Below are 26973 nucleotides of genomic sequence, written 5' to 3' on the forward strand. Positions count from 1 at the left end.
GTGTGTGTGTGTTTTACCATTTTCTTTAGTTCTACCTTCGATTCCCACATTTAGATTATAGTCAGATCATGTTCTCAATTTTGGTTTCAGACTGAAATTTTAGACTTTAATGCCTGAAGGACGAGTACTAAAGATGCTTGTTTGTTTTATATTTGTTAACTATTTTAAGGGAGGGCCTAAAATACTTAAATAACCCTTTCAATGAGATCCTATGGAGTTTGGGAGCCAGTTTAGTTCTTATTTTACCTCAGGCAATAATAGTTACTAAATCCACAAGTTTCCATTTGCATCATTTGGTTTACAGAATGACAAGCTGGGAAATTTTTTTTTTTAGATCGCAACGTTTTCGGGGACTGGAATTGAGGAAAGTGGGGGGACATGAGTAACGGGCGTCTAGATAAGAGTGCCCCTACTTTTCTCATGCCCGCCCCCTTCTCTCACTGCCCACGTTTCTGGCAGTATCCGTGTTAAGAAGCCTTAATGTGCCAAAACCGGTTTGGCTCAGTGGATAGAGCATCAGCCTGGTACCTTGGTTGTGGGCACATCCCCTGTAGGGGGTGTGCAAGAGGCAGCTGGTCGATGTTTCTCTCTCATCGATGTTTCTAACTCTCTACCCATCTCTCCTCTCTGTAAAAAAATCAATAAAACATATTTTAAAAAAAGAAGGGGGGAAAAAAAAGAAGCCTTAATGTAATGCTTAATTCAATCCTCCAGTACCCAGAGAAGAAGGCAGAGAGAGGTTTTTATAGAGGCATTTAAAAAATGCTCCTGGCGGCGGCTCCAGAGCTGTGTTTTCTTTTCCCTTTAAAACCCGGGGGCGGGGGCGGGGGCGGGGGCGGAGGCCAGCGCCGGGCAGCGTGGACGGCCTGCGGGCCCGTCCATCAGGGGAGAGGCCCGTCCGGGAGTCCCTGACCCCGCCCACCCGGCAGCCCGGCCGCGCATGCGCGGAGCCGGCTAGTCGGTAGTTGTCGGCTGGGAAATGGCGGCCGCGGGCTTGGTCGCTATGTCCGCAGCTGCAGACTGTGCCGGCCCAGGAGCGTCGGGAGGCAACCTGCCCGGTGTTCCCTGCGGCCCGAGCTCGGGGACCTGTCCCGGCCCCGGCCCGGGCTCGTGGAGCCGCTCCCTCGACCGGGCGCTGGAGGAGGCGGCGGTCACCGGGGTGCTGAGCCTGAGCGGCCGGAAGCTGAGGGAGTTTCCCCGGGGAGCGGCCAACCACGACCTGACGGACACCACCCGCGCGGGTGAGCCGGGCCCCGGGAGGCATTCCTGCCGGCGGAGGCCCTGGGCGCGGCCGGAGCCGCCCGGCCGCGGGGGGGAGGACGCGAGGGTGGTCACCGGGACCCGGGTAACGGGGGGAAGGCGGCTGCCCCGACCCGCCCGGCTCCCGGCTCCGCGGGCCGGCCCCGAGCGCGGGGCGCGGCGGACGCCAGCATCTCCGGGGGAGCCCGCCGGGGACTGATGGGTGGTGTTTTTTCCTCTCCGGGGAAGTTAGGTGCCAAGCCCCGGGTTCTGCAGGCCCCTGCGGATTTGGGAGTCTAACTAGTAAATTGACTTTGCCGCTCTGATCCGTTTGGCTCTGGAGAGAGCGTCGGCCTGCGGACTGAGAGGTCCCGGGTTCGATTCCGGTCCGGGGCGTGTGCCTTGGTTGCGGGCACATCCCCAGTGGGGTGTGTGCAGGAGGCAGCTGGTCGATGTTTCTCTCTTATTGATGTTTCTAACTCTCTGTCCCTATCCTTTCCTCTCTATAAGAAATCAATAAAATATTTTTTAAAATCTTTCACACACAAAAAAATGACTTTGCTGAGATTTGGGGTTGTAGCGCGCTCCTAATTAGATCGCAGCCTTGTGGGTCGGCGCACTATCCGGAATCTTTGATCTCAGCGCTGCTGGCGTTGGTTTGAGTTGTTTTTCCGTGGGAACCCGAACGCTGTAACTGTACTTTATCGCCTCCTTCATCTAATTGAGTTTCCATATGCGCTTGTAAAAATAACGAGAGCCCACCTTCAGACTCCCATTACTAATGCCCCCACTGTCCTCATGCCCGGCCCCCCTTCCTCCCCGAAAACTTTGAAAGAAGACGACTTTGAAAAGATACATAGGGTGCCTATCATATCTGTATTTAATGCATTTAAAAACAAGCATTATTTTGGTTTGTAGGTACTTTTGAACACAGGAAAGATAAGGATTTAAGATTTTCATACTTGGGAGAGAACTGTCTGGGTGACTGAGGTGTTCACCACATTATTCTTCTCTTGTGTTTAAAATATAACTTCCTCAGGGGGGTGGGTTAAAAACAGTCTATTCATGTTTTGCACAAATACAAAGGAGGGGAAAAAAATCACACAAGTTTGTGTAGTATGGGGTAGTTAAATATTTTATTTCCATATAGTGTTTTGCGACCAAAGAATGTGTCTTCCATTTTATTTGCCTTATTTTATTTATCTTTATTTTAAAATCTCCAACTTAACACCTTTCTTATGTTTGTGCACTCATTAAAGACTGGTAAATATTACATATGATTTATTCACGATAGGAAGAGAAACAGAATGTTAAGCTACTTCAGGAAACTTCTTTCCAAAGAAACTTTTGCTCTAGTGTAAAATAGAAGAAATCAAATGCCTACTTATCAAATCTCTTTCTGGAAACAGTTGTACTGAATGTAGTTTGTATTTTTTAGTGAATGACATGGAAGTTAAACTATTGCTAAGGTTAATATAAACAGCTACTTGCCTTTTGCACGTATTCTGATAGATAACATCTAAAATGATCATTTGTATCTCATATCTGATTGTGTTCAGGAGATGGTTAGCATAGCGATTTCATATTGGCATGAGTCATTTCATATTACTACATTAAGCCTGAAGCTAAAGAACAAGTTGATGACAGGAGTTTATCTAGTTCATTCTCTTACTTGCTTTGAAATAATTGTAAGACCAAAGTGTTTTTGCCTTTAGAAAATATTTTAACAAAACCCAAGGGTATGTATGAAGACCAATTAGTAATCCCAGTGAATTTTTCTTTGTGCTCTGAATTTTTAATTTATCATTATCCATATTTATTATTTTAATATTTTAATAGTTTATACATAAACCACAATTTTTGGTGGTTGACATTTATCTGATCAAAAAGTATAAAAAAGGGGAAAAAAGACTGAAGGGTATTTTCTAACCTATTAGGCTAAATTCATTTTAATATGTTAGAAATACCATGTATTAAGTATAAGAAAGCTTTGGGCCAAAACCGGTTAGGTCAGTGGATAGAGCATCGGCCTGTGGACTGAAGGGTCCCAAGGTTCGACTCTGGTCAGGGGCATGTACCTTGGTTGCAGGGACATCCCCAGTGGGAGGTGTGCAGGAGGCAGCTGATCAATGGTTCTCATCGATGTTTCTAACTCTCTATCCCTCTCTCTTCCTCTCTGTAAAAAATCAATAAAAATATATTAAAAAAAAAAAAAAGCTTTGGTACAAAAACACTGAATTATTATTATTATTATTTTTTTAAAATATATTTTATTGATTTTGTACAGAGAGGAAGGGGAGAGATACAGAGCTAGAAACATCGATGAGAGAGAGTCATCGATCAGCTGCCTCTTGCACACCCCCCACTGGGGTTATGCCCGCAGCCAAGGTACATGCCCTTGACCGGAATCGAACCCGGGACCCTTCAGTCCCCAAGCCGACGCTCTATCCATTGAGCCAAACCGGTCTCGGCTGAATTATTATTTTTAATCATATAGTTTGATGTGAATAAACATCATTTATTGAGTTTTCAGTGTTTGCTATTCAATGTGTTAGGTAGGTCTTTTAAAATACATTGCCTTGTTAAATGATTGATAACCAGTGGATTAAATATTATTGCATATGAGCATTTCCTCAGCATTTACAGATGAGAAATCACTGAGAGAAAGTCATATAACTAGTATTAGTGGTAGAATGTCAGCCTGGGTCCATCTAATTCTTTCCACTATATCATATAGCCTCTTTATGTACAGAAAGGTATTACCATTCCTGTTTTTACAGGTAGCGAAACCAAGGTTTGGAGAGAGAAAATAATTTGCTCAAAGATCTGTAGCTAAAGGCCAGGGAAGGTGATATTAGCTAGGATTTGAGCCTAGTTTGAGGTAATTCCAAAACCATAGTCTTATCTGTTAAAACAGGTACTTAGTTGAAGTTAGCCCCAACTATTAGCTAAAGTGTTTTGTTTAGACCCTATGGGAAATTTTAAGCCAAGAAAATTATTTTAATCCTGCCACACAGTTCTTTGATAATATATAGAATGTATCTGGTAGAGCTGCTGTCCTTCAAGAGTTTTTATCCTAAGAAACAGCACGCATTACCCATACCATTTATAAATCGACATTATTAGAATTCATCGTGGAACCTTTTTTGGAGGTTCTCTCCTGTTTATTTAAAAAAGAAGAGCTTTAGAAAAAGGGAGATCTTTACTTGGAATGAGTGATTCGATTCAGTAAACAAGGAAAATCTTAGAAAAAATCACAGAAGACTTTTGGGGGCAGAAATGACGTAGCTTAGATTTGGGTAAGCAGAAATGAGAAGGATAGTCTTTCCGGGCACTGGTGGACTTGCAAAAAGCCTTAGAGTCTAGGGCACATCAGTTAATTTTGCCATGCATTCCCCTTTCCTCTCATAACAATACAGTACTCCACTTTTCCCAGGGAGCCACCCCTCTCTGTTACATAGATCCCACCCTGACACAGGGATGTGGACCTAACTCAGGCCTAGCCAATCAGGGTTGTCCGTCCCTCTGTCCACAGAGATTATTCAGAGAAGGGCATATTTTCCAGTCAGCACACATGAGTGCTAATTCAGAATTTTTTATTCACACTATTGAGAAAAAGCCATGCTTTAAAGCCTGTGGATGCTGAGAGAATAGAATGTGATCCTGGAACTTGCCAATAAGCGGAAAGCAGAGCCAAAAGATGGTTCTGATGATAGTGTTGGTATCTTTGGATCTGTATGAGTCTTTGGATCAGAGAATGTAAGACCTATCTTTCGCATATGCAGTAGCTGGATTGATGATAGGTTTGGAGTGAGGCTAGTCAACATTCATGTATTCAGCAAACATTTATAGACTAAGGGGTTTTGTACAGAGAAGGACCATGACACCTCCTGCCCTCAAAGATTTAAGGGGTCAATGGAGGAATGAATAAATAGATGTAAAGATTACATGAGTTATCTAATAATAGTGAAACTTTTATGTATTAGGCATATGCTAGGTAATATAGGGAAATAAAAATAGAAGAGGTTCTACTCTTTAAACATATAATCTAGTAATCTGGTTAGATGTCTGTGATGATAATCCTAATCTATTTGGGACTGAAAAACAGATTGTGTCAGAAAATAGGCCCAGCCTGTGTGTCTGAGTGGTTGAGCATGGATCTGTGGGCCAAGAGATCATGGTTCGATTCCTGGTCAGGCCATATACCTGGGTTGTGGGCTTGATCCCGGTGTGGGGTGTGCAGGAGGCAGCCAATCAGTGATTCCCTCTCTGCATTGATTCTTCTCTCTCTCTCTCCCTTTCCCTTCCTCTCTGAAACCAATAAAAAAAAATTTTTTTAAAGAAAAAAGTATACAAATGCTGATTGAATTGATTAAAAAACAAAACAAAACAGAATCTGTCAAAGATTACTGAGCTATTAAAACCTGGATGATTAGGAAACATGGTAATGCTACTGATAATAACAGTAGCTAACATTTATTGAGCTATTAGCATGTTCTAGGTATTATACTAAGCTGTACATATAAAACATGCACATATAAAAACCATATGAATTATAAGTACATAAAAATGGAGACAAGATTAATCTGATCAAGGTGGTTATTCTCAGCTAATAAATGACAGAGCTGGGATTCAAATTCAGGTACATCTGATCCTAAAACTTGTTTTTTTATCACAAGCCATACTGACAAAGAAGTTTGGTACACATACACATAATTTATTTGGTTTGCATGTTTCCTTTAAAGGGCTAGTGGTAGCATATCTAGTTAATCATGTACAAGAAATAAAGATTTAAATCTGGAGCTTTAAAGTTAGGGCTCCAGCATAAATTTGAGAGAGTCATAATAGTTTATAAGATACTTGGAGAAAGAATGTAGAGAGTGGAAAAGCTGGTCACTGACAACCATGGAATATTCATTTATTTAAAAAGGCAAAAAGAGGAATTAACCTGTTTCATAACTAGGCCTGTACTAGAATTCTGAGAATCCTAAAAACCAAACGAATCATAATACTCTAAATTATTTTACACAATAGAAGTAGCAGTCTCAAAAAGGTTAAATATGTTTAAGATTATATGGAGATCCTAACAACAAATGGAATGTCCTTATTGTTGACAATAACTGGAGTTATTGTAACTAATGTGCGGAGGTGGGAATAGAGTGGATTTCTGTAAGGTCTTGCTGAACTCAAACTTTATAAATATTTGATATCATCAAAATGATTCAGAAGTTGGTAAAGCATTAGCACACACAAGAAACAAAAAGCAATTAAAAAAAGATTATATAGTGAGGTGGTGGTTTCACAGAAGGCAGGCAAGTGTAAGGGTCTGAATTGAAGCTGTAAGAAATTTCTTTTGAATGGCAGACAGAAAACAAGAAAACAAAGGCTTAGCTTTGGGGGAAAGCCTATAGTTGAAGGCAGAAGGGGAAGGCTAAGGTTGCACACAAAGAAAGGAAAATTGAGTTGTAGTGGTGAGACAAGGTAATGCAATTCTGTTAAAGCCATGAGAATTGAGACTTTGAATAAATGGATACTTATTTCCTAGGTTAAAAAAAAAAAAAAAAGGATTGCTAAAAGGCCATTAAATTTTTTAAGGAAGCAGTTCATAACCCACAAAATTATGGGTTCGTCAGTCTTGGAAATATGTACTGACTGGAGTGTCAGGTCTTAAGAGGAAATCATATTTTTCTTGGAATACTATTTATGTATATTTTGTAACAAATACAGTAGATATACGTGAATTTTCCTATAACAGTGCTATCCAGTATGGTAGCTACTAGCCACAGATGGTTATTAAAATAAATTAGAATTTAACAATTTGGTTCTTCAGTAGCACTAGCCACATTTCAAGTGCTTAATAGCCACATGTGTCATATTGAACAGCATAGATAATAGAACTTTTTTATCATCACAGAAAGTTATATCGGACAATGATGTCGGGGCATACTGTCTTGAATAGAATTGAAATTTCCTTCTGTATTACTACTGTACATAATCTTACTTCTTTTGGAATTGTTTTTCTATATCCATGAATACAGTGAGCCACCATGGTAACAATAACTGAAAACATGGTTAAATAGTAGTTGAGAAGGGAGAGGCAAAGGGAGGAGGTAGCAACAAATGGGGGCTCAATCATAATTACAAGATCCATCTTAGGGTCAGGGGTGATATATAATTTTTTTCTTTAGAAATAAAATCTATTAGCAGTGACTGCCATTTAAGCATGTCATCTTTGTTAATAGAAGCATTAAGTGTATATTTGGCACCTTTAACATCCACTGAGTGTTATGTGTTCAAATCAGGAAGAGTCTTTTAAGAGCCTTAGAAATGAGGAAAGAGTAGAAAACAACAAAACTAATTTTATTTGATTAATCAGACTGGTTCAATTTAGTAGTCTTTAAAAGTCATTTTTTCTGATATTAAGAGTTGTACATGTTCAGTATAGTTTAGAAAGTTATAAAGAAGACACTAAAGATCATTCATAATTTTAGATACCAGAGATAAATAGTAGTAAACACTGGCTTGAAATCTTCCAAAAATTCTTTATTAATATTAATATTAAAATTCTTTATTAAAATTCTTTATTAATATACATATCCTCACTTTTTAAAATTATAAAATGAGATCATACAGAGGCTGTTTTGTCATCTAATCTTTTTATTACATGAAAGACAATATCAGAAAATAGAGATCAGCATAATTTTCAGTAGTTCACTGAATAAATAACTCATTTAATTTACCCTATTGATGCACATTGGGCTTTTTAACTTTCACTATTACACATGATATTGCTGAGAATAGCCTAGTATGTATGTCTCGGCAGACTTGTCTAATTATTTCCTTAGGATAAATTCCTAAAAGTGTAAAAGGTATTTAATTACAATTTTAGTGATTTTATATAGATTGTGAAATTGTCCTTCAGAAGGGTTATTTAGCTTGGATTTATACCAACAGTACCTGAGTTGTCTTTACTTTGTACCCACTGGTCTTTTCATCTTTTTGATTTCCCACATATATCTCTCTAAACTGTGTGTATTTATTAATCACATAAAATTTTAATGAAGTACCTCTAACCTCAAAGGTGGTCTGGGGTGCAGAGTTTTAAGTTGCCTCAGTAGGGAATTTGAAATTTGAAGGCTTGAAATTTTCTTAGAAATTCCACCCTATACAGAGGAGAGCAAAAGTAATTTTACAGTTGTAAATAAATACAAATAATACAGTAATAAATAAATAATAATACAAAAATAATCTCTGTTTCACATACTCAGAAATGTCCTACTTTTGGCCACCTCTGTATTTTCATGCTTATTTTAATACAGATCTATGGTTTCATATTACCAACCATTAGGGAAGATCAAACCAAATAAGTTTCTATAAGGTTTATTCTGTTGTTTTTCTGTAATCTAACTCCCCCCAGCTTACCTATATCAGTGTCAAAAGTATGGATATATTATATATAATACTACTTTTTGTAACACAGTTTTTATGGCTATATGCATATTGAATTGAAATGTGGGATGCTAAGAGGAAATCATATTTTTCTTGGAATACTATTTATATTTTGGATAATAGGGAAATAAAAATAGAAGAGGTTTAGAAAAAGGGAGATAAAGTGGATAGAACACATCTCAGGAAACAACATTTATAACTTTCTTATCATTTTATCTTCCATTTGAAATATGAAATCCTTTGGCTCTAATATATTTTCATCCACAGACTTGTTGCTTACTGTCCTCTCCTCCTTCCCCCCTCAACCCCAACCCCTTCTGCAACACAGCATACATACATACCGGTACACTTACTGAAGAGAGACAGAGATCATGGGAAGATCATCACTATTGGGTATAAAAGCATCTGAAATAAGATTTAAATTTATGTTTCAGGAGGAAAAATCTAAACTAAACAGTATTGGCATTGCTTTTTAAATAGGAAGAGTAAATAGGATGATGCCTTTAGGAGGGATATGAAGATGAGTCAATCACCACAAACTCAGTATTGTGATTAGAAGAATGGCCACAGTGTTGGCCCAAGGATTTTCTGGGGTTCATTTCCTTATACTGTTTGGGGGGCTGGGTGGTTAATATCTCACATTATAACTTGAAATACTACTTTTTAAAAAATATTCCATTTAAGTAGTAACAAATATTCATTTCCCCCCTGTTCGTTTATAAAAGTTATTCATTCAAGCATGGGGGAAAAATATGGTATCAATATGTCATTTCACACAACATTATTTTGAGTTCTTGAAGTAACCAGCAATATTAAATGCATTGCTACTAATCTATACTAATAATAGAGGAATATGCAAATGGTCCAGGATGCCATCACAGTAACAGTAATGACCAAACAACAGGCTTCCTGGGGTGACCAGGCGGCAGGGGGGTTAGTGAGGGATAACCAAACGACCAAACAGCAGGTTGCATGGGGCAACCAGGCCAGCTAGGGGTGGGGTGAGGACGGGGGTGGGGGGGAGGGGGCGGCAGTTAGGGACGATTAGTCTGGCAGGTAGAGGCAGTTAGAGGTGTTCAGGCTGGCGGGGGCGGGCAGTTAGGGATGATCAGGCAGGTGAGCAGTTAGGAGCCAGTGGTCCCAGATTGTGTGAGGGATGTTGGACTACCTGTTGGACATCCCCCGAGGGGTCCCGGATTGGAGAGGGTGCAGGTTGGGCTGAGGGGACCCCCTCCTTTCTGTGCATGAATTTTGTGCACCAGGCCTCTAGTATTAGAATAATAAACTAGTCCTAAATATTTCAGATATTTCTTTACTTTTTTGTTGTTGTTAATCCTCACCTGAGGATATTTTTCCATTGATTTTTAGAGAGAGTTGAAGTAAGGAGGAAATGGGCAAGGAGAGAAAGAGAGAGAGAGAGAGAGAGAGAGAGGGAGGGAGGGAGGGAGAGAGAGAGATCTGAGAGGGACACATTAATTGGTTGCTTCCCACATGCCCCCTACTGGGGATGGAGCCCACAACCCAGCATGTGCCCTGACTGGGAATCTAACTAGTGACCTCTTGGTGCATGGGATGACACAACTGAGCCTCATGGGCTAGGACAGATTAGTACTCTTAATTATATCTGCAAAATCTCTTCTGTCTCATAAGAAACATAATCAAAATATATTTCATATCCATAGAAAATGTTGGGGGGGCCATTTTTGGATTCTTCCTACTAAAGGGTTCTCTCTTGCTCTCTTTTTATTGTACAACAGCTGGTACAATGCCAGTCCTCTGAGTATTTATTGAATGTATGTTATGTACATTGGGTGGATGGGTGAATAAGAAGGGGGAAACAGAAAATGATGAAGTGCCTATTCACTTTCTTAGCTTTGGAAATAATGACAACTGACTTTTGTGTGACTGGGTTTAATGGGGACCCTGGGGGCTTCAATCATGGTCGAATTCAGTCAGAACTTCTCAAGGATAATACCAGTGAACAGGCTTCCTTTTGATGTCAAAAAGTCAGGCTTGCAGACCCTCTTTAATTGGTGTTATAAAGGATGAGAGGATTTACATGTACTAAGAGTCAGTCCCCAAAAATGTAACCAGTGGCAATGAGAATTTTTAAGTCTTTGAAGTTTTTCAAAATAAGACCTTGATTTTTTAATAGAAGAAAAAAATTTTAAACTCACAGTGAATTTGGCTTTCCATACATATTGAATATTTATAATGGATAATTATGCAAGTCTTAGTTGCCTGAGGAAAATCTTAGCTTAATAACTATGTGATGCTTTTTCTAATTTAATAACTTTGTGATTTCTGGCCATCTATTATCAAGTGACAAATGAAGCTTAATTTTCAAAATTTAGTATGCATAAAATCACTTGTGGCACTTTTTTTTTTTTTTTTTTTTAAAGTACATTCCTGATTCCAGACCCTAGAGAGTCTAATTGGGGAGATAGGAGACCGGGTGCATAAACTTCCTTTTTTATTTATTTCTTATTATTATTTATTTATTTATTTATTTATTTTTTAATCTTTATTGTTCATATTATTACAGATGCCCCCCCCCCCCCCCCCCCCCCCGTTGCACTCCCTCCACCAGGTTCCCACCCCACCCACTGCTCTTACCCCACCCATCATTGTCCTCATCCCTAGGTGCACAGTTTATGTTCAGTCTCTTCCCACATCCCCATCTCCCCTTTTCCCTGAGAATCGTCAGTTCACACCCCTTCCATACCTCTGATTCTATTATATTTAACAGTTAATATTGTTCATCAGATTTTTAAAAAAAATTTTTTTGGTTTTTAGATTCACTTGTTGATAGTTACGTATTTGTTGTTCATAGTTTTTATCTTTATTTACTTTCTCTTCCAAAAGAACCCCCTTCAGCAATTCATACAATTCTGGTTTGGTGGTGATGAACTCCTTTAGCTTTTTTTTTTTCTTTTTCTTTTTTTTTTCTTTTTGTGAAGCTCTTTATCTGGCCTTCGATTCTGAGTGATAGCTTTGCTGGATAGATTATTTTTGGCTGTAGGTTCTTGCTAGTCATCACCTTGACTATTTCTTGCCATTCCCATCTGGCCTGCATGGTTTCTGTTGAGAAATCAGCTGACAGTCGTATGGGTGCTCCTTTATAGGTAACTACCTACTTTGCTCTTGCTGCTTTTAATATTCTCTCTTTGCCGAAACCAGTTTGGCTCCATGGATAGAGCGTCGGCTTGGGGACTGAAAGGTCCCGGGTTTGATTCCGGTCAGGGGCATGTACCTTAGTTGCGGGCATATCCCCAGTGGGGGGTGTGCAAGAGGCAGCTGATCGATGACTCTCTCTCATCGATGTTTCTAACTCTCTATCTCTCTCCCTTCCTCTCTGTACAAAATCAATAAAATATATTAAAAAAAATATTCTCTTTTTGTCTTTTGCTCTTGGAATTTTAATTATGATTTGTCTTGGTGTGGTCTTCTTTGGATTCCTTTTGTTTGGAGTCTGTGAGCTTCCTGGACTTGTAAGTCTAATTCTTTCACCAGGTGGGGGAAGTTTTCTGTCACTATTTCTTTCAGTATGTTTTCGATATCTTGCTCTCTCATCTTCTGGGACCCCCATAATTCTGATGTTGGTTCGCTTGAAGTTGTCCCAGAGGTTTCTTACATTATCTTCAACTTTCTGGATTCTCTTGCTTTCTTGCTTCTGCGGAGTAGTGTCCTCTGGCTCTTTATGTTCCAAATCTTTGACTTGATTCTTGCGATCTTCCGTTCTGTTTTTAGGACTCTGTATAATATATATATATTTTAAATATATTTTATTGATATTTCACAGAGAGGAGGAAGGGAGCGAGATAGAGAGCTAGAAACATCAATGAAAGAGAAACATCGACCAGCTGCCTTTTGCACACCCACTACCGGGGATGTGCCCACAACCAATGTACATGCCCTTGACCGGAATCGAACCTGGGACCTTTCAGTCCACAGACCGACGCTCTACCACTGAGCCAAACTGGCTTCGGCATGTATAATATTTTTTTATTTCAGACAATGTATTCTTTATTTCTTGTTGATCCCTTATTATTTCTTGTTGATCCCTTATTATTTTTAGTTGATCCCTTTTCATATCCTTATAGGTCTCATTTATTTTACTGGCCTTTTCTAGGAGATTCTTGAACAACCTTATAAGTGTGGTTTTGAACTCTATCCAGTCGCTTTTTGTCCTCCATTTCTTTCGTTTGTGATCTATTTCCTTGTCTGGACATTTTTGCAGCTTCCCTGATGGGGCGGAGTTTCAGGGTGGAGCCTACAGCCTTGGCTTCCGTCAGCCATGCCCTATGCAGCTTCTGAGTCTCAGTGTTCCTCAGGGTCCTTCAGTACTCGCTGCAAGCACCTCTGAGAGTGAGGTGCTCTCGAGCTTTGCCTGCTACCAAACAGTTTAGTCTCTCCCACAATGAGTCTGGAACTGGGGTTCAGTTCAGTTGGAAGTGGAGTTGGAGGTGGCGTTCCGAGCAGTCTGGAGCTTTTGTCTCCTTCCCGCCAGGGCAATCCCGCGGCACAGCCAACTGTCCCTTCTCTGCGCTCAATGTGCGCGCCTCCGGGACCTCCTTTCGCTGTTCCCCCGGTGTTCCGCCTTCCAGCCTAGTCTCCCTCTGTTTGAGCCTGGGTCCCTGGGGTCTGGCCCAGAACTGGGGTTCAGTGCAGTTGGAACTGGGGCTCAGCACATTCCTGAGCTTTTGTCTCCTTCCCGCTAGGGCAATTTAGCAGCAGAGTCAGCAGTCCGTTATCTGCACGCAATGTGCGCTCCTTCGGGATCTCCTTTCGCCGTTCCCTTGGGATTCCGCCTCACAGTCCAGGTTCCCTCTTTTTGAGCCTGGGTCCCCAGGGTCTGGCATAGAACTGGGGTTCAGTGCTGTCGGGTCTGGGGTTCAGCACAGTCGGAGCTTTTATCTCCTTCCCGCTAGGGAACGCCAGCCAGGCACTCGGCCTCCCTCCTCTCCGGCTTCGTCCTCTCCGCGCGCTGCGTGTCTCCGTACCTTAAGCTTTTACAGCTCCTCCGCTCTTCCTTCTGGTTTTCTCCTTGCTTCTCGTTGTAGAATTTCCAGTCAGTCGACTTTTCCTGTAGTTCTGGGTAATGTCCATTTTATATTTTAGTTGTATTTTATTGAAATTGTTGTGTGCGGCTGCGGTTAGGTGTTTACCTGTGCAGCCATCTTGGATCTAAACTTCCTTTTTTAACGAGAAGTCTGGTAGTTCTAGGGCAGATAGTCTAGGAACCTCCAGTGAAGAAATTCTTTCTTAGATCTTTGCTACTTTACTCTAAAATTCATTTAGGAAGACAATAATTTTTCATATCCTACAGTTCTTGATTAGGCAAGCCAAACATCTTATTCAATTAAAGATGTAAAATGTATACTTTATTTTGCAAAATTGGACACTTCAGTATAGAATTAATACTTGAAAGATTGGTTTGTTTGTTTAAAGATAGTGTCACTAAAGAACTATGTTGTTAAAATTACAAGTAGATAACCAAATTACATGAAAAATAAACTATGAAAATTGAGCATGTATAGTTAGGATTCTTAGTTATAAGCAACAGAAACCAGCTGTGGTTATGAGTAGTCCACAGAAATCTCTGGGAGGGTAGAGAACCAGGCTGGAAGGAAGGTAACTAGGAGCAATTTCCAAAATCATGTGACAGGGCTTGTCCTTGGAAGATACCACTAAAGCTGCCACTTGGGATAGACATCCAAACTTGGACCACCAACACCAATATAATGAATACTGTACGGCCAGAACCGGAACTTTTGCCAGCACTTCTGGAAATTGGGGTGTACTGTTACCTCTGTGCTTTGAGTTTAAGGTTAGTGGAGGATTTTTTGGCTTGGGGAAAAGTAGATCATGTGCCTATGCTCCTCACTGCAAGAGAGACTGGGAAAGCAAGTATATTCTGTTGAGGAGAGAACTCTGTTTCATTAACTATTGGATTCTCCAAACATAGGAATAGTGTTTAATCCCAGGCAGCCGTGGAAAATGGCATGTATCTTACAAGTTGTATTTAATACTAAAATCAGGTAACCACGTAGGCGTTTAGTGTGGAGTATATCATTGTAACGCACAGTAAACAAGCATTAAATGATAGGCTTTACTGACTATAATTAGTGTGATTTTTTTACAGCCAAACTTTCCATTTCTTGGTTTAGTGGGGAGAAGAGGAAAAAAACTATTAATTAGACTCTTCTAGGCTTATCTCAGGATTTTTTTCTTTTTTAATTCTTAGAGTACCCTCAGTTTCTTTTTAATATCTGCAGTCTGCATTAATTTGGAAAGAAGAAAGATGAACAGGGTTGCCCACCTCCTTCTCCTTCAAGTGTCTGTAGTATCCCAAATTCCAATTCCAGGGACAGTATTCTATTGTCATTTTAGCCAATGATTCCTCTAGTAAAAAATGTTGACAACAAATGTATGTTTATTTACATCATATGCATGTACAATATATTAAAATTATATGTATTTTAAATTATACATAAATATAAAATTGGAGAAATTAAACATAAATAGAAATAAAAATTTTAATGTTTATCTTCCATGCTCCAGTGGATCGTTTTGTATATCCCCTAGATAGCAGGTTCACACTCCTCCTTTGAAGACAATTGATTCAGACAGTGGTTAGCCTCTTAGTGATCTTTAAGTAGGAGAAAGGGAATTTAATATTAATTATTTAAAAGCATTACATTGAAGAAATATGGGAAATAGGAGACAGTCTGAGATGTGAAGTTCAAGGTTAGAGAGCCTATAACCTGTAGAGAAGGAAAGGATATTGGAAGATGCAGACTGAAGACATTTCTTGAGGCAGTGCTATAAAGAAGGAGGGATCCTTGTATAGCATGACCAAAACAAACCAGTGTGTACGTATGTGGAAGTTAGAGTAGTTTGTAAAGGCTGAGCTGCATCCAGCGATTTGATGTGATTGTATGGGGTAGGAACCATGTTACTTTAGGAGTAAGAAGATTTGGATGTTTTAACCTTGATTCTTTACTATTTAGTTGTTTGACCTAAATCAGCCTTATCTTTTCTCATTGAGATCTTAAAATTTAGAAGGCCTAGAGATTTGGAGCAATCTCCTCAGAGGTTGTGCTTTGCATGGGTAGGAGTTAAATTGTACCCCTCCCCGAAAATGCTTTCAACTAAAATCAACTTTGATTCTGTGATGTATTCATTTAACAAACAATGTTAGTCATGACTTTTTTCCTGAGGTCCAGACATATATTTTTGTTGTCTTCTTGATATTTTTATTAGATATGTAAATATACATCTTAAAGGTACCTTGAGCAGAAAGGATTCTTTAAAAAAAAAAAAAAAAAAAAAAAAAAAAAAATATATATATATATATATATATATATATATATATATATATATATATATATATAGATTTTCATTGATTTTAGAGAGAAAGGGTGAGGGAGAGATGAAAACATCAATAATGAGAGAGAATCATTGATCTGCCTTCTGCACGCCCCTCACTGGGCATCAAGCCCAAAATCTGGGCATGTGCCCTGACCAGGAATCGAACTGTGACACTCAACCACGGAGCCATGCCGGCTGGGCAAGCAGAAAAGATCCTTGATTTGTTTCCCCTACTCCCTTGCCCCTAAAAGAGATGTAGAGAGGAGAAACTAACATCAAAAGCCTGTTCTTGTACTAAATGACACTATCATTTATTTATTGAGGTGGAACACATCTCAATTAGTGTTGAGTAATTGATGCCATCGCTCCACCATCTGTGTAACCAAGGCAAGTAGCTCAGGCCTCAAATGTGTGAGTCATCTTTTATTCTCTCTATTTCTCCCATCCTCTTTAGTCTATTAGCAAATTATCTACTTCAGCATATCTTAAATCTCTTCACTTCTTTCTCCTGCTGAACTCCAGCCTAAGCCCCATGATCTGTTGCCATGAGCTACTGCAGTAGCCTCATAACTAATTTTATTTCTATTCTTAACTATTTGAAAGCATTCATACAGCAGCCCAAAATTATAGTATTTTTAAAATGTCAATTGGGCCGAAACCGGTTTGGCTCAGTGGTAGAGCGTCGGTCTGCGGACTGAGGGGTCCCAGGTTCGATTCCGGTCAAGGGCATGTACGGTGGTTGCGGGCACATCCCCAGTAGGGGGTGTGCAAGAGGCAGCTGGTCGATGTTTCTCTCTCATCGACGTTTCTAGCTCTCTATCTCTCCTTTCCTCTCTGTAAAAAAATCAATAAAAAATAAAATAAAATGTCAATTGGATCATGTCACTTCCCTTTAAAATCAAACTAACAAAATTTTATGGTACTATCCACTGACCTTTTTATTTATTTTATTTGTTTGTTTATCTTTTTATTGTTTGAAGGATTACAAATAGTAGTACATATGTCTCATTTTTTCCCCCTTGACCTCCCCCAGCCTTCCCTACCCCCCCTATATACCTTTACCTACCTCCCCTCCCCCCAGCCCGTGTCTTGTATCCTTTTGTTATGTTTATATGCATGGATACAAGTCCTTCTGTTGATCTCTTACAGCCCTCCACCCCCAACCTCCCTTGCCTTCCCATTATAGTTTGACAGTCTATTCAATGGTTTTTATCTCTATAACTATTTTTCCCCCATTTCTTTTCTTTGAAAAATGTTGCAACTGCAGACTAGAAATAAACATATAATAGCAAAAAACGTTTGGGTCCCAATTTCAGTGTCCAACAGTTCTGAGACCCAGTTTCAATGTCAAATAGTTACTTATATGTACATGCCAGCAATAATATCTGGATGAAGGACCGATGGTGGCAATGCAGGTCTGACCCTCTCTGGTTTGGTCCTCGGCAACCTGCAGCAACGCACAGATGCTGACTGCTACCGTGGTCCACTGGCCCTTTTAAAAAGATACATATTTTTATTGATTTCAGAGAGAGAGGAAGAAGGAGATTGGCGGGGAGGGGGAACACACACGAACATCAGTGATGACAGAGAATCATTGATCAGCTGCTTCCTGCACACCCCAAACTGGGGATCGAGCCTGCAACCCAGGCATGTGCCCTGACTGGGAATCAAACCATGACCTAAGTTTAACCACTTAGCCACACCGACCAGGCTATTGACTGCCTTTTGTATAAAATTCAAATGCCTTACCAGGGTCAAAAAAACATATGTATCTCTTCAATAAATGGTGTTCGGAAAATTGGACAGATACATGCAAAAAAATGAAACTACACCACCAACTAATACCATACACAAAAATAAGCTTAAAATGGATAAAAGACTTAAATGTACGATGAGAAACCATAAAAATCTTTGAAGACTCCATAGGCAACAAAATTACAGACATATGTCATAGCAATATCTTTACCGATATAGCTCGTAGGACCATGGAAACTAAGGAGAAAATAAACAAATGGGACTACATTAAAAGAAAAAGCTTCTGCACAGCAAAAGAAACTATCAACAAAACAATATGAAACCCACTGTGTGAGAGTACATATTTGCCAATGTTATCTCTAATAAGGGTTTAATCTCCAGAATTTACAGGGAACTCATACAACTTAACAAAAGGAAGGTAAACAATCCAATAAAAAAATGGGCAAAGGACCTAAATAGACACTTTTCAAAAGAGGACATACAGAAGATCAAGAGACATATGAAAACATGCTCAAAGTCACTAATCATCAAAGAGATAGAAATCAAAACAATGAAGTACCATCTCACATCTGTCAGAATGGCTATCATAAATCAACAAATGACAAGTGTGGAGAGGATACGGAGAAAAAGGAACCCTCGTGCACTGCTGGTGGGAATGCAGATTGGTGCAGCCACTGTGGAAAACTATGGAATTTCCTCAGAACATTAAAAAATAGAACTTCCATTTGACCCAGTAATCCCACTTCTACTAATATATCCCAAGAAATCAGAAAGGATATATATGTACCCCTATATTCATAGCAGCACAATTTACAATAGCTATTATTTGGAAATAACCTAAGTCAGTGGTCAGCAAACTGCAGCTCTTTGACCCACCCCTTGAGTGTGGCTCTTCCACAAAATACCACAGCCTGGGTGAGTCTATTTTGAAGAAGTGGCATTAGAAGAAGTTTAAGTTTAAAAAATGTGGCTATCAAAAGAAATTTCAATCATTGTACTGTTGATATTTGGCTCTGTTGACTAATGAGTTTGCCCACCGCTGGCCTAAGTGCCCATCAGCAGATGAATGGATTAAAAAACTGGTACATCTACACAATGGAATACTTTGCTGTTATAAAAAAAGGAACTCTTACCATTTGCAACAGCATGGATGGACCTAGAGAGCATTATGCCAAGTGAATAAGCCAGTCAGAGAAAGATACATGTCACATGATCGCACTCATTTGTGGAATATAATAAACAATATAAACTGATGAATAAAAATAGAACCAGGCCAAGACCGGTTTGGCTCAATGGATAGAGCATTGGCTTGGGGACTGAAGGGTCCCGGGTTCGATTCCGGTCAAGCGCATGTACCTTGGCTGCGGGCATATCCCCAGTAGGGGGTGTGCAAGAGGCAGCTGATCGATGACTCTCTCATCGATGTTTCTAACTCTCTATCTCTCTCCCTTCCTCTCTGTACAAAATCTATAAAATATATTAAAAAAATCAATAAAATATATATTAAAAAAAAATAGAACCAGAAGAAAAAAATATTTATTTTCTACTTTTTAAAATATATTTTATTTATTATTTTTTTTTACAGAGAGGAAGGGGGAGAGATAGAAAGTTAGAAACATCGATGAGTCATCGATCAGCTGCCTCTTGCACGCCCCCTACTGGGGATGTGCCCGCAACCAAGGTACATGCCCTTGACCGGAATCAAACCTGACACCTTTCAGTCCACAGGCTGACGCTCTCTATCCACTGAGCCAAACCGGTTTCGGCAGAAAAAAATATTTTAGAATATAATAGAAGTAATCCTGTTATTTGAAGATTGTTACTATTTTCTGCAACTTTTGTGATATACTGTTAGTGCCGTTTTGGTAATATAATTATATTTAAAATCCTTTTTCTTGAAATGTTAATGTTTATTGCGCATAAATGGCTAATTATTTTGTATCTACAATCTGGTAATAGATTTGTATATTGTTTTAAAAAAAAAAAAAGCCTATGAGCCGAAACCGGTTTGGCTCAGTGGATAGAGCATCGGCCTGCGGACTGAAAGGTCCCGGGTTCGATTCCAGTCAAGGGCATGTACCTTGGTTGCGGGCACATCCCCAGTTGGGACTGTGCAAGAGACAGCTGATGGATGTTTCTCTCTCATCGATGTTTCTAACTCTCTATCCCTCTCTCTTCCTCTCTGTAAAAAAATCAATAAAATATATTTAAAAAAAAAAAAAAAAGGCCTATGTGTGATCCCTGCCTATTTTTATGCCTTCACTGGATTCATTCTTGGACCTAGCTTATTAAACCTTATTACACTTAGAACACTTTTCTGCTTTCTCTTCATTAAACACATCAAACTTGGTTTTCCTTCATAGCCTTTGTACTTGATACCCTCTATTCATAGAATTTCCTTCCTCCATTTCTTTCATTTGTGAGCTGTTTCTTTGTCTCCACATTTTGGCTGCTTTCCTGAGTTGATAGAGTGGCTTTGTATGCTAGTTGTCCAGTAGTGTCCAGTGGCTCAGCCTCCCCAATTACCTGAGCTGGACACTCTTGTTGAACCCCTTTGTGGGCTGTGTGCACAGCCTTGTTGTAGTTAAGCCTTGGTTGTGGTTGGTATTACTGCGAGGAATTGACCTCCAGGCCAATTGACTGTGAGGATCAACTGTATCTACGATGGGAGAATTTCTGTGCTGGAGACATCGTTATGGGGCAAGACTTGCTTCAGTGGGGCTTTGGTGCTCACTGAGTCTATCCCTTGAGTGTGTCCCTTATGGATCTGAGGAATTGTAATATGGATGGTCCCACTCTGACCACTGGGTACATTGGCACTTAGATTTCTAAGGAGGTGCTAATTTAGGCTCTGCCTGAGGCTACCCATCAGGAGCTATGGAGAGATCTGCAAATTCCTCTTCTTTGTTTGGGTTTTGGAGGTGCCCAGATGAGGCCCAGCTGTGAAGCAGTGCAAGCTTCTGTGGGGCTTCGGGTCTTCTTTTGGATGTTCTGGGTCTCTCTGACCCAGCTGCAATTTGTTAGGTAATTTTAGATTGCAAAGGGCCAGGCCATTCATATACAAAAGCCTCTGCATACAGGTTGGTGGGGTGGAGTCTCAGGGAATCAATAGTCTCAGTGGCAAATAGCTATGGCTGATCTTCAGCCCTACCCTAAGAAGAACCCGGGTCTCAGTGTCCCGAGGTAATCGCTGCAAACACCTCGGAAAGAAAGCCGCCCTCGAGTTCGCCTGAAGCCAGACAGTTTATCCCCGTATGAGTGGTTCCTCAGATTCTTGCCTGGAACTGGAGTCAGAGCCGTTGGGAGCTTGTGTCTCCCTCCCAGTTGAAAAAGACAACCGCGTACTCAGTTGCCAGTTTTTTCTGCGCTCGCACCTCCGTACCTCTGCACTTTACTTCCGCAGCTCCTCTGAATCTTAGTGCCCTTTTCTCTTTCCTTCTAGTTATATCATTTCCACTCACCCAGCCTTCCTGTTTCTGGATGAAGTCCGTTTTGTCTTTTAGTTGTGGTTTTGAAGTGGTTGTGCACAGCAGCAATTTCAGGTGTTTACCTATGCTGCCACCTTGGTTTCTCCCCAGAAGTTTGGGTTTTTAAGTAAAATTTGAACATTTAAATATGAACAATAAGACCAAATCATTATCCATGAAGAACTTGTGAAACTTTGAGTATCATTAGTGAGCTAGAATATACAAAATTACCAATGTGATTTAGTCGAAACTGCATTAGGACTCTTGGATTCATTGGTTTTTATAGAATGACATAATTGCAGAGAAAAGGTTGTTTAGGTATCATTTTGTCTTAATCCTTTTGTTGAATAAAATAACTTTTCTTTTTTTTTATCAGTAAGATACTTAGTTTGATTTCACAATTAAATTTTGAAGAAATAATTTCTGGAAAACTGAGTAAAGGGATAAATTGGGTAATGGTAATACATTTGACTATGATTTAAATTCTGCATACATTGGAGAGGGAGAGTTTTACAGGAATGTTAAGTTTTAAAACAAATGCTTATTTCATGCAATTACAATAAATGTAGACCAACTGCTTTTTAAAAAAGCAAATAAGTGTTCAAATTACATAATAAATCGGAAAAATGATTTCATTAGGAAAGATTTCGTTTATGTTAAGAACTGACACAAATTAAACTCATGACAGTAAATTATAAATTCACATTATAAATTCTTTTTTTAAAAATTAAGGTATTATTTGTGTACATATCTTTCCACCCCCCCCCTGCCAAGCTCATACACATTATAAATTCTTTTATTACATTGAAGTTATTTTTTAAGTTACATAAAATAGTTTGAACTGAGATTTAAATGTTTTTATTTTATGGCATTTCTTTTTCATAGTTATATCTTTTTTCATATTGTTGAGCATTTTTACTGTCATTACTCTGAACTCTGTTTCAGATAAATTTCTTATCTCTGCTTCATTTATCACTTCTTCAGGAGAATTCTCTAGTTCTTTCAGGGTTGTTTCTTTGTCCCCTCACTTTGTTGTCTTTTTGGTTTGTGACTATTTTCTAGGTAGATCCTCTACACCTCTCAATCTCTAGTGCCAGGACGGTGTTAAAGGCTATTTCTGGTTAATTAAATCAGGCAAAGACTCAAAGCCTCCAGAGAACACCTCTGAGTACAGACTAATAAGATTCTGACTTGAATAGCCCCAGGCAATCATCCTCAGGTGTGGCAAGAGGTTTTTTTTTTGTTTTGTTTTGTTTTTTCAACAGGTGAGATAGTTGCTTTGCCTGGAGGCTAATTACTATTTTTAATGTCTTAAGTGGCCTCAAGGCCAGGTGTTTTCCATTACCGTGTGTTGACTGTCTTCCCCCCCAGGCAAGGCAAATGTCTATGTTGGAAATATATTCTCCACGTCGTGCAGGAATGACTCAGCCCAGAAAATGGTGTGTCTGCCTTCTGAGCTCTTGGTTCTGTCCTCACAGCTCCATTTCATTTCATCCTCCTGCCACATCACAAGGTGGGTAGCTTCACAGGGAATTTTTGTGCATTGAGCCTTTAAGAGAGTGTCCGAACTTTCAGCTGCCACTCATTGGTAGTCAGCACCCTGATGCTTTTCACAGCTAGATATTAATGTGGGTACCGTCCTCAGATTTGGTGCTCTCTGTTGGGGAGCCCAGCTTGGGGATTAGATCCCAGTGTTCTCAATGAGATCTCCCTTCCCTCCCCGGCAAGTGCTGAAATATCTCTCCAAGACAGGACTTCAGTTCCTGTCTATGGGCGCCTGGTCAGCCCTTTCCCGCCCCTGCCCCTCCTACCAGTCTCTATGCCGTCTCCACCTTTGGTCCTTGGGTATCAGGATTCTCTCCTGTGAGTGTTCCGTTGATTATTCAGGAATCCTTTCCATATTTCAGTTGTAATTCCAGCCTGTTCTTGGGAGCACGTTCCTGCAGCATCCACCTATTCTCACACACATTATCTGTTTTATGGTATTTCTTGACACTATAACATACTCAGTAAGAAATTTCTGTGAAATTAAGTTAAATTTGAGGCTGGAGGTGGGTTTAAACATTTTTTAGAGATAAACCCAAGCACATAAAAATATTAGCAATTTATTAGGAATTTTTCCCTTTATCTAGTACAGGAATTCTTCCCTGTACTAACTATAAGTTACTGATATCAGTATTTCAAGTGAAAGTGTACTATAAACAGAGCAAAGGTTATATAATGTGAAGTTTGGAAATAGTCTGGCTTATGTTAAGAAAAAAATAACAGCAACAACAAAAAGCCTTTTCTTAAAGTAGACATGCATCTGTAAACAAATTTCTTAAACGTCTCTAGATACTTGGTCAGTCTTTATAGACAAAATATATACACTAGTTTTTTAATAAAAAGTTAAAATTTTACTTTTTCAGAGTTACAAAAAGTCATATTAATATTCACAGGTATTTTAAAACGGGAAAACAAGTTGTTTCTAACAATTTATTTTTCCAATAGCGTATTATTATTATGTTAAGAAAATTTTACAGTGCATTCTTATAATCTGGTGATCTTAATTTTAACCTATTAACATCAGATTAAATTTCATTGCAAAGAAATTCTTTTCTTTTTTTAAATCTTCACTCGATATTTTTCTATTGATTATTAGAGGGGAAGACAGAGAAAAACATCAATGTGAGAGAAACACGTCGATTGGTTGCCTCCTGCAGGAGCACTGACCAGGGCCTGAGTCAGGGAGGAGCCCACAACCGAGGTACGTGCTCTTGACAGGAATTGAACCTGAGACCCTTACATCCACAGATTGATGCTCTACCCAGTGAGCCAAACCAACAAGGGCAAGAAATCCTGTCTAATTAAAAAAAAAATATGCTAATTGACCCTCACGCCATAGCAAATATGGCGGCACCCACAGCCAATAAGGAGAGACTATGCTAATTGGCTGTCACACCCTCAAAGATGGCAGTGCCCAGTCCCCTCAGCTGCTCAAGGCCAGTCTAAGGCACAGGCAAGCCTTGGATGGCAGCTGTCCAGCCATCCAGGGCTGGTCCGAGGTGCAGGTAACCAGGGCTGGCCAAGGCTTGTGCTGTGGCAGTGGCAAGAGAAGAAGTGTGATGGGGTGTCGCCTTCCCCTGATTGCCAGTTTGCCTCCCACCCCTGAGGGCTCCTGAATTGTGAGAGGGGGTAGGACAGGCTGAGGGATCCCCCTCCCCCCCTCCAGTGCATAAATTTTCATGCATCAGCCTCTAGTTCTTTATAGTATTTTAACCAGATTTTCTTTTCTTTTTTTTTCTTGGTATTTTTATTATTATTTTTAAAATAAATCTTTACTGTTCATATTATTACAAAAGTTCATTTTTTCTCCTTCTACCAGGTTCCCACCCCACCCTCTGCCCTTTCCCCACCCCCCATTGTCCTCATCCATAGGTGCACAGTTTATGTTCAGTCTCTTCCCGCAACCCCCGAAAATCGTCAGTTCACTCCCCTTCCATACCTCTGATTCTATTATATTCAACAGTTAATATTGTTCATCAGCTTTTTTTAATTCCCTTGGTTTTTAGATTCACTTGTTGATAGTTACATATTTGTTGTTCATAATTTTTATCTTTTTTTATTTTTTATCTTTTTCTTCCTCTTCCTAAAGAACCCCCTTCAGCAATTCATATAATTCTGGTTTGGCAGTGATGAACTCCTTTAGCTCTTTTTTATTTATGTAGCTCTTTATCTGGCCTTTGATTCTGAGTGATAACTTTGCTGGGTAGAGTATTTTTGGCTGTAGGTTCTTGTTATTCATCACCTTGAATATTTCTTGCCATTCCCGTCTGGCCTGCATGGTTTCTGTTGAGAAATCAGCTGACAATCGTATAGGTGCTCCTTTATAGGTAACTACTTGCTTTGCTCTTGCTGCTTTTAATATTCTCTCTTTGTCTTTTGTTCTTGGAATTTTAATTATGATGTGTCTTGGTGTGTTCCTCTTTGGGTTCCTTTTGTTTGGGATTCTGTGCACTTCCTGGACTTGTAAGTATTTCTTTCACCAGGTGGGGGAAGTTTTCTGTCACTATTTCTTTCAGTATGTTTTCGGTATCTTGCTCTCTCTCTTCTTCTGGAACCCCCATAATTCTGATATTGGTTCGCTTGAAGTTGTCCCAGAGGTTTCTTACACTATCTTCAACTTTCTGGATTCTCTTGTCTTCTTGTTTCTGCGGAGGAGTGTCCTCTGGCTCTTTGTGTTCCAAATCTTTGACTTGATTCTTGTGATCTTCCATTCTGTTTTTAGGACTCTGTATAATATTTTTTTATTTCAGACAATGTATTCTTTATTTCTAGTTGATCCCTTTTCATATCCTCATAGGTCTCGTTTATTTTATCGGCCTTTTCTAAGAAATTCTTGAAAAACCTTATAAGCGTGGTTTTGAACTCTATATCCAGTTGTTTTTTGTCCTCCATTTCTTTCGTTTGTGATCTGTTTCCTTGTCTCTGCATTTTCGCTGCTTCCCTGAGTTGGTAGGGTGGCTTTGTGTGTTAAGGTTCATTGGGTTAGCCTCCCAGTTATCTGGGGTAGATACTCTTGGTGCACCCCGTTATGGACTGTGTGTACAGCCTTTTGTAGTTAAGTTTTAATTGTTGTTGGTATCACTGGGAGGAACTGAGCTCCAGGCCAATTGACTGTGAGGATCAGCTATGTCTGTGGTGGGAGATAGTTTTATTCAAAAGCCTCTGTGCTCAGCTTGGATGGGGCGGAATTTCAGGAGCCTACACCCTTGGCTTCCTATCAGCCCCGTCCTATGAGGTTCCTGAGTCTGTGTTCCTCAGTGTCCTTTGGTACTTGCTGCTTTGGTACTCACTTCAAGCATCTCTGAGATAAAGGTGCCCTCTAGTTTCACCCACTACCAGACAGTTTAGTCTCTCCCCAATGAGCCCGGAACTGGGATTCAGTGCAGTTGGAAGTAGGTTTCAGCACAGTTTGGAGCTTTTGTCTCCTTCCCACTAGGGCACATGTGTCAAACACAAGGCCCGCGGGCCAAATCCAGCCCGCCAGGCCTTGCAATGTGGCCCGCACTGCGCTGTCATCACTGCACTCCGCCCGCTGTCAGTTTATGACATTATCAGTTTATGACTGTTCAGTAAACCATTCGGCCCGCGATTTAGGCTGGATTTTAGATTTTGGCCCCTTCTCTGATTGAGTTCGACACCCCTACACTAGGGCATTCTAGCAGCAGAGTCAACAGTCCGTCTTCTGCGTGCAATGTGCTTGACTCCGGGGCTCTGCCTTTCGCCGCTCCCCTGAGTTTCCGCCTTACAGCTTAGAATCCCTCTTTATGAGCCTGGGTCCCCAGAGTCTCGCCCAGGGGACCGAGATACATTCATAGGTTATGATACATTCATAGCTTTCATAGAAAAATTTTTTCAGTCCATGAAGTATTTGCTATAAACCCTTATACCTATTATCTTCTTCCTCTAAGGAATCTAGAAATTTCTTGAAGGCCCTTGCTTTCTGAAGTGGGGCTCAGTGCAGTTGGAACTGGGGCTCAGCACAGTCCAGAGATTTTATCTCCTTCCCGCTAGGGAATGCCAACCAGGCAATTGGCTGCCCCTCCTCTCCGGCTCCGTCCTCTCCCCAGGTGCGCACCGAGTCTACCTTAGGCTTTTACAGCTCCTCTGATTTTCCTTCTGTTTTTCTCTGTCCTTCTAGTTGTAG

General features: G+C 40.1%; 1 protein-coding gene across 21 annotated transcripts in view; it reads left to right on the top strand.

Moving 5' to 3' along the window:
- The first annotated feature begins 936 nt into the window (after nucleotides 1–936).
- Nucleotides 937–26973, top strand: part of LRCH3 (leucine rich repeats and calponin homology domain containing 3) — a 118069-nt gene continuing 92032 nt past the window's right edge. For 16 of the 21 annotated variants that reach the window (XM_084871589.1, XM_084871573.1, XM_084871590.1 and 13 more), the window contains exon 1: nucleotides 937–1241. In XM_084871589.1, coding sequence (XP_084727715.1) covers nucleotides 980–1241 — 262 coding nt within the window. In that variant the 5' untranslated portion in view covers nucleotides 937–979. The remainder of the gene's footprint in view (nucleotides 1242–26973) is intronic. The other 5 variants (XM_084871591.1, XM_084871575.1, XM_084871581.1 and 2 more) reach the window with 1 other exon arrangement.

This window comes from Pipistrellus hanaki (genome assembly GCF_964339955.1).
Source record: "Pipistrellus hanaki genome assembly, chromosome: 2".
NCBI lineage: Eukaryota > Metazoa > Chordata > Mammalia > Chiroptera > Vespertilionidae > Pipistrellus > Pipistrellus hanaki.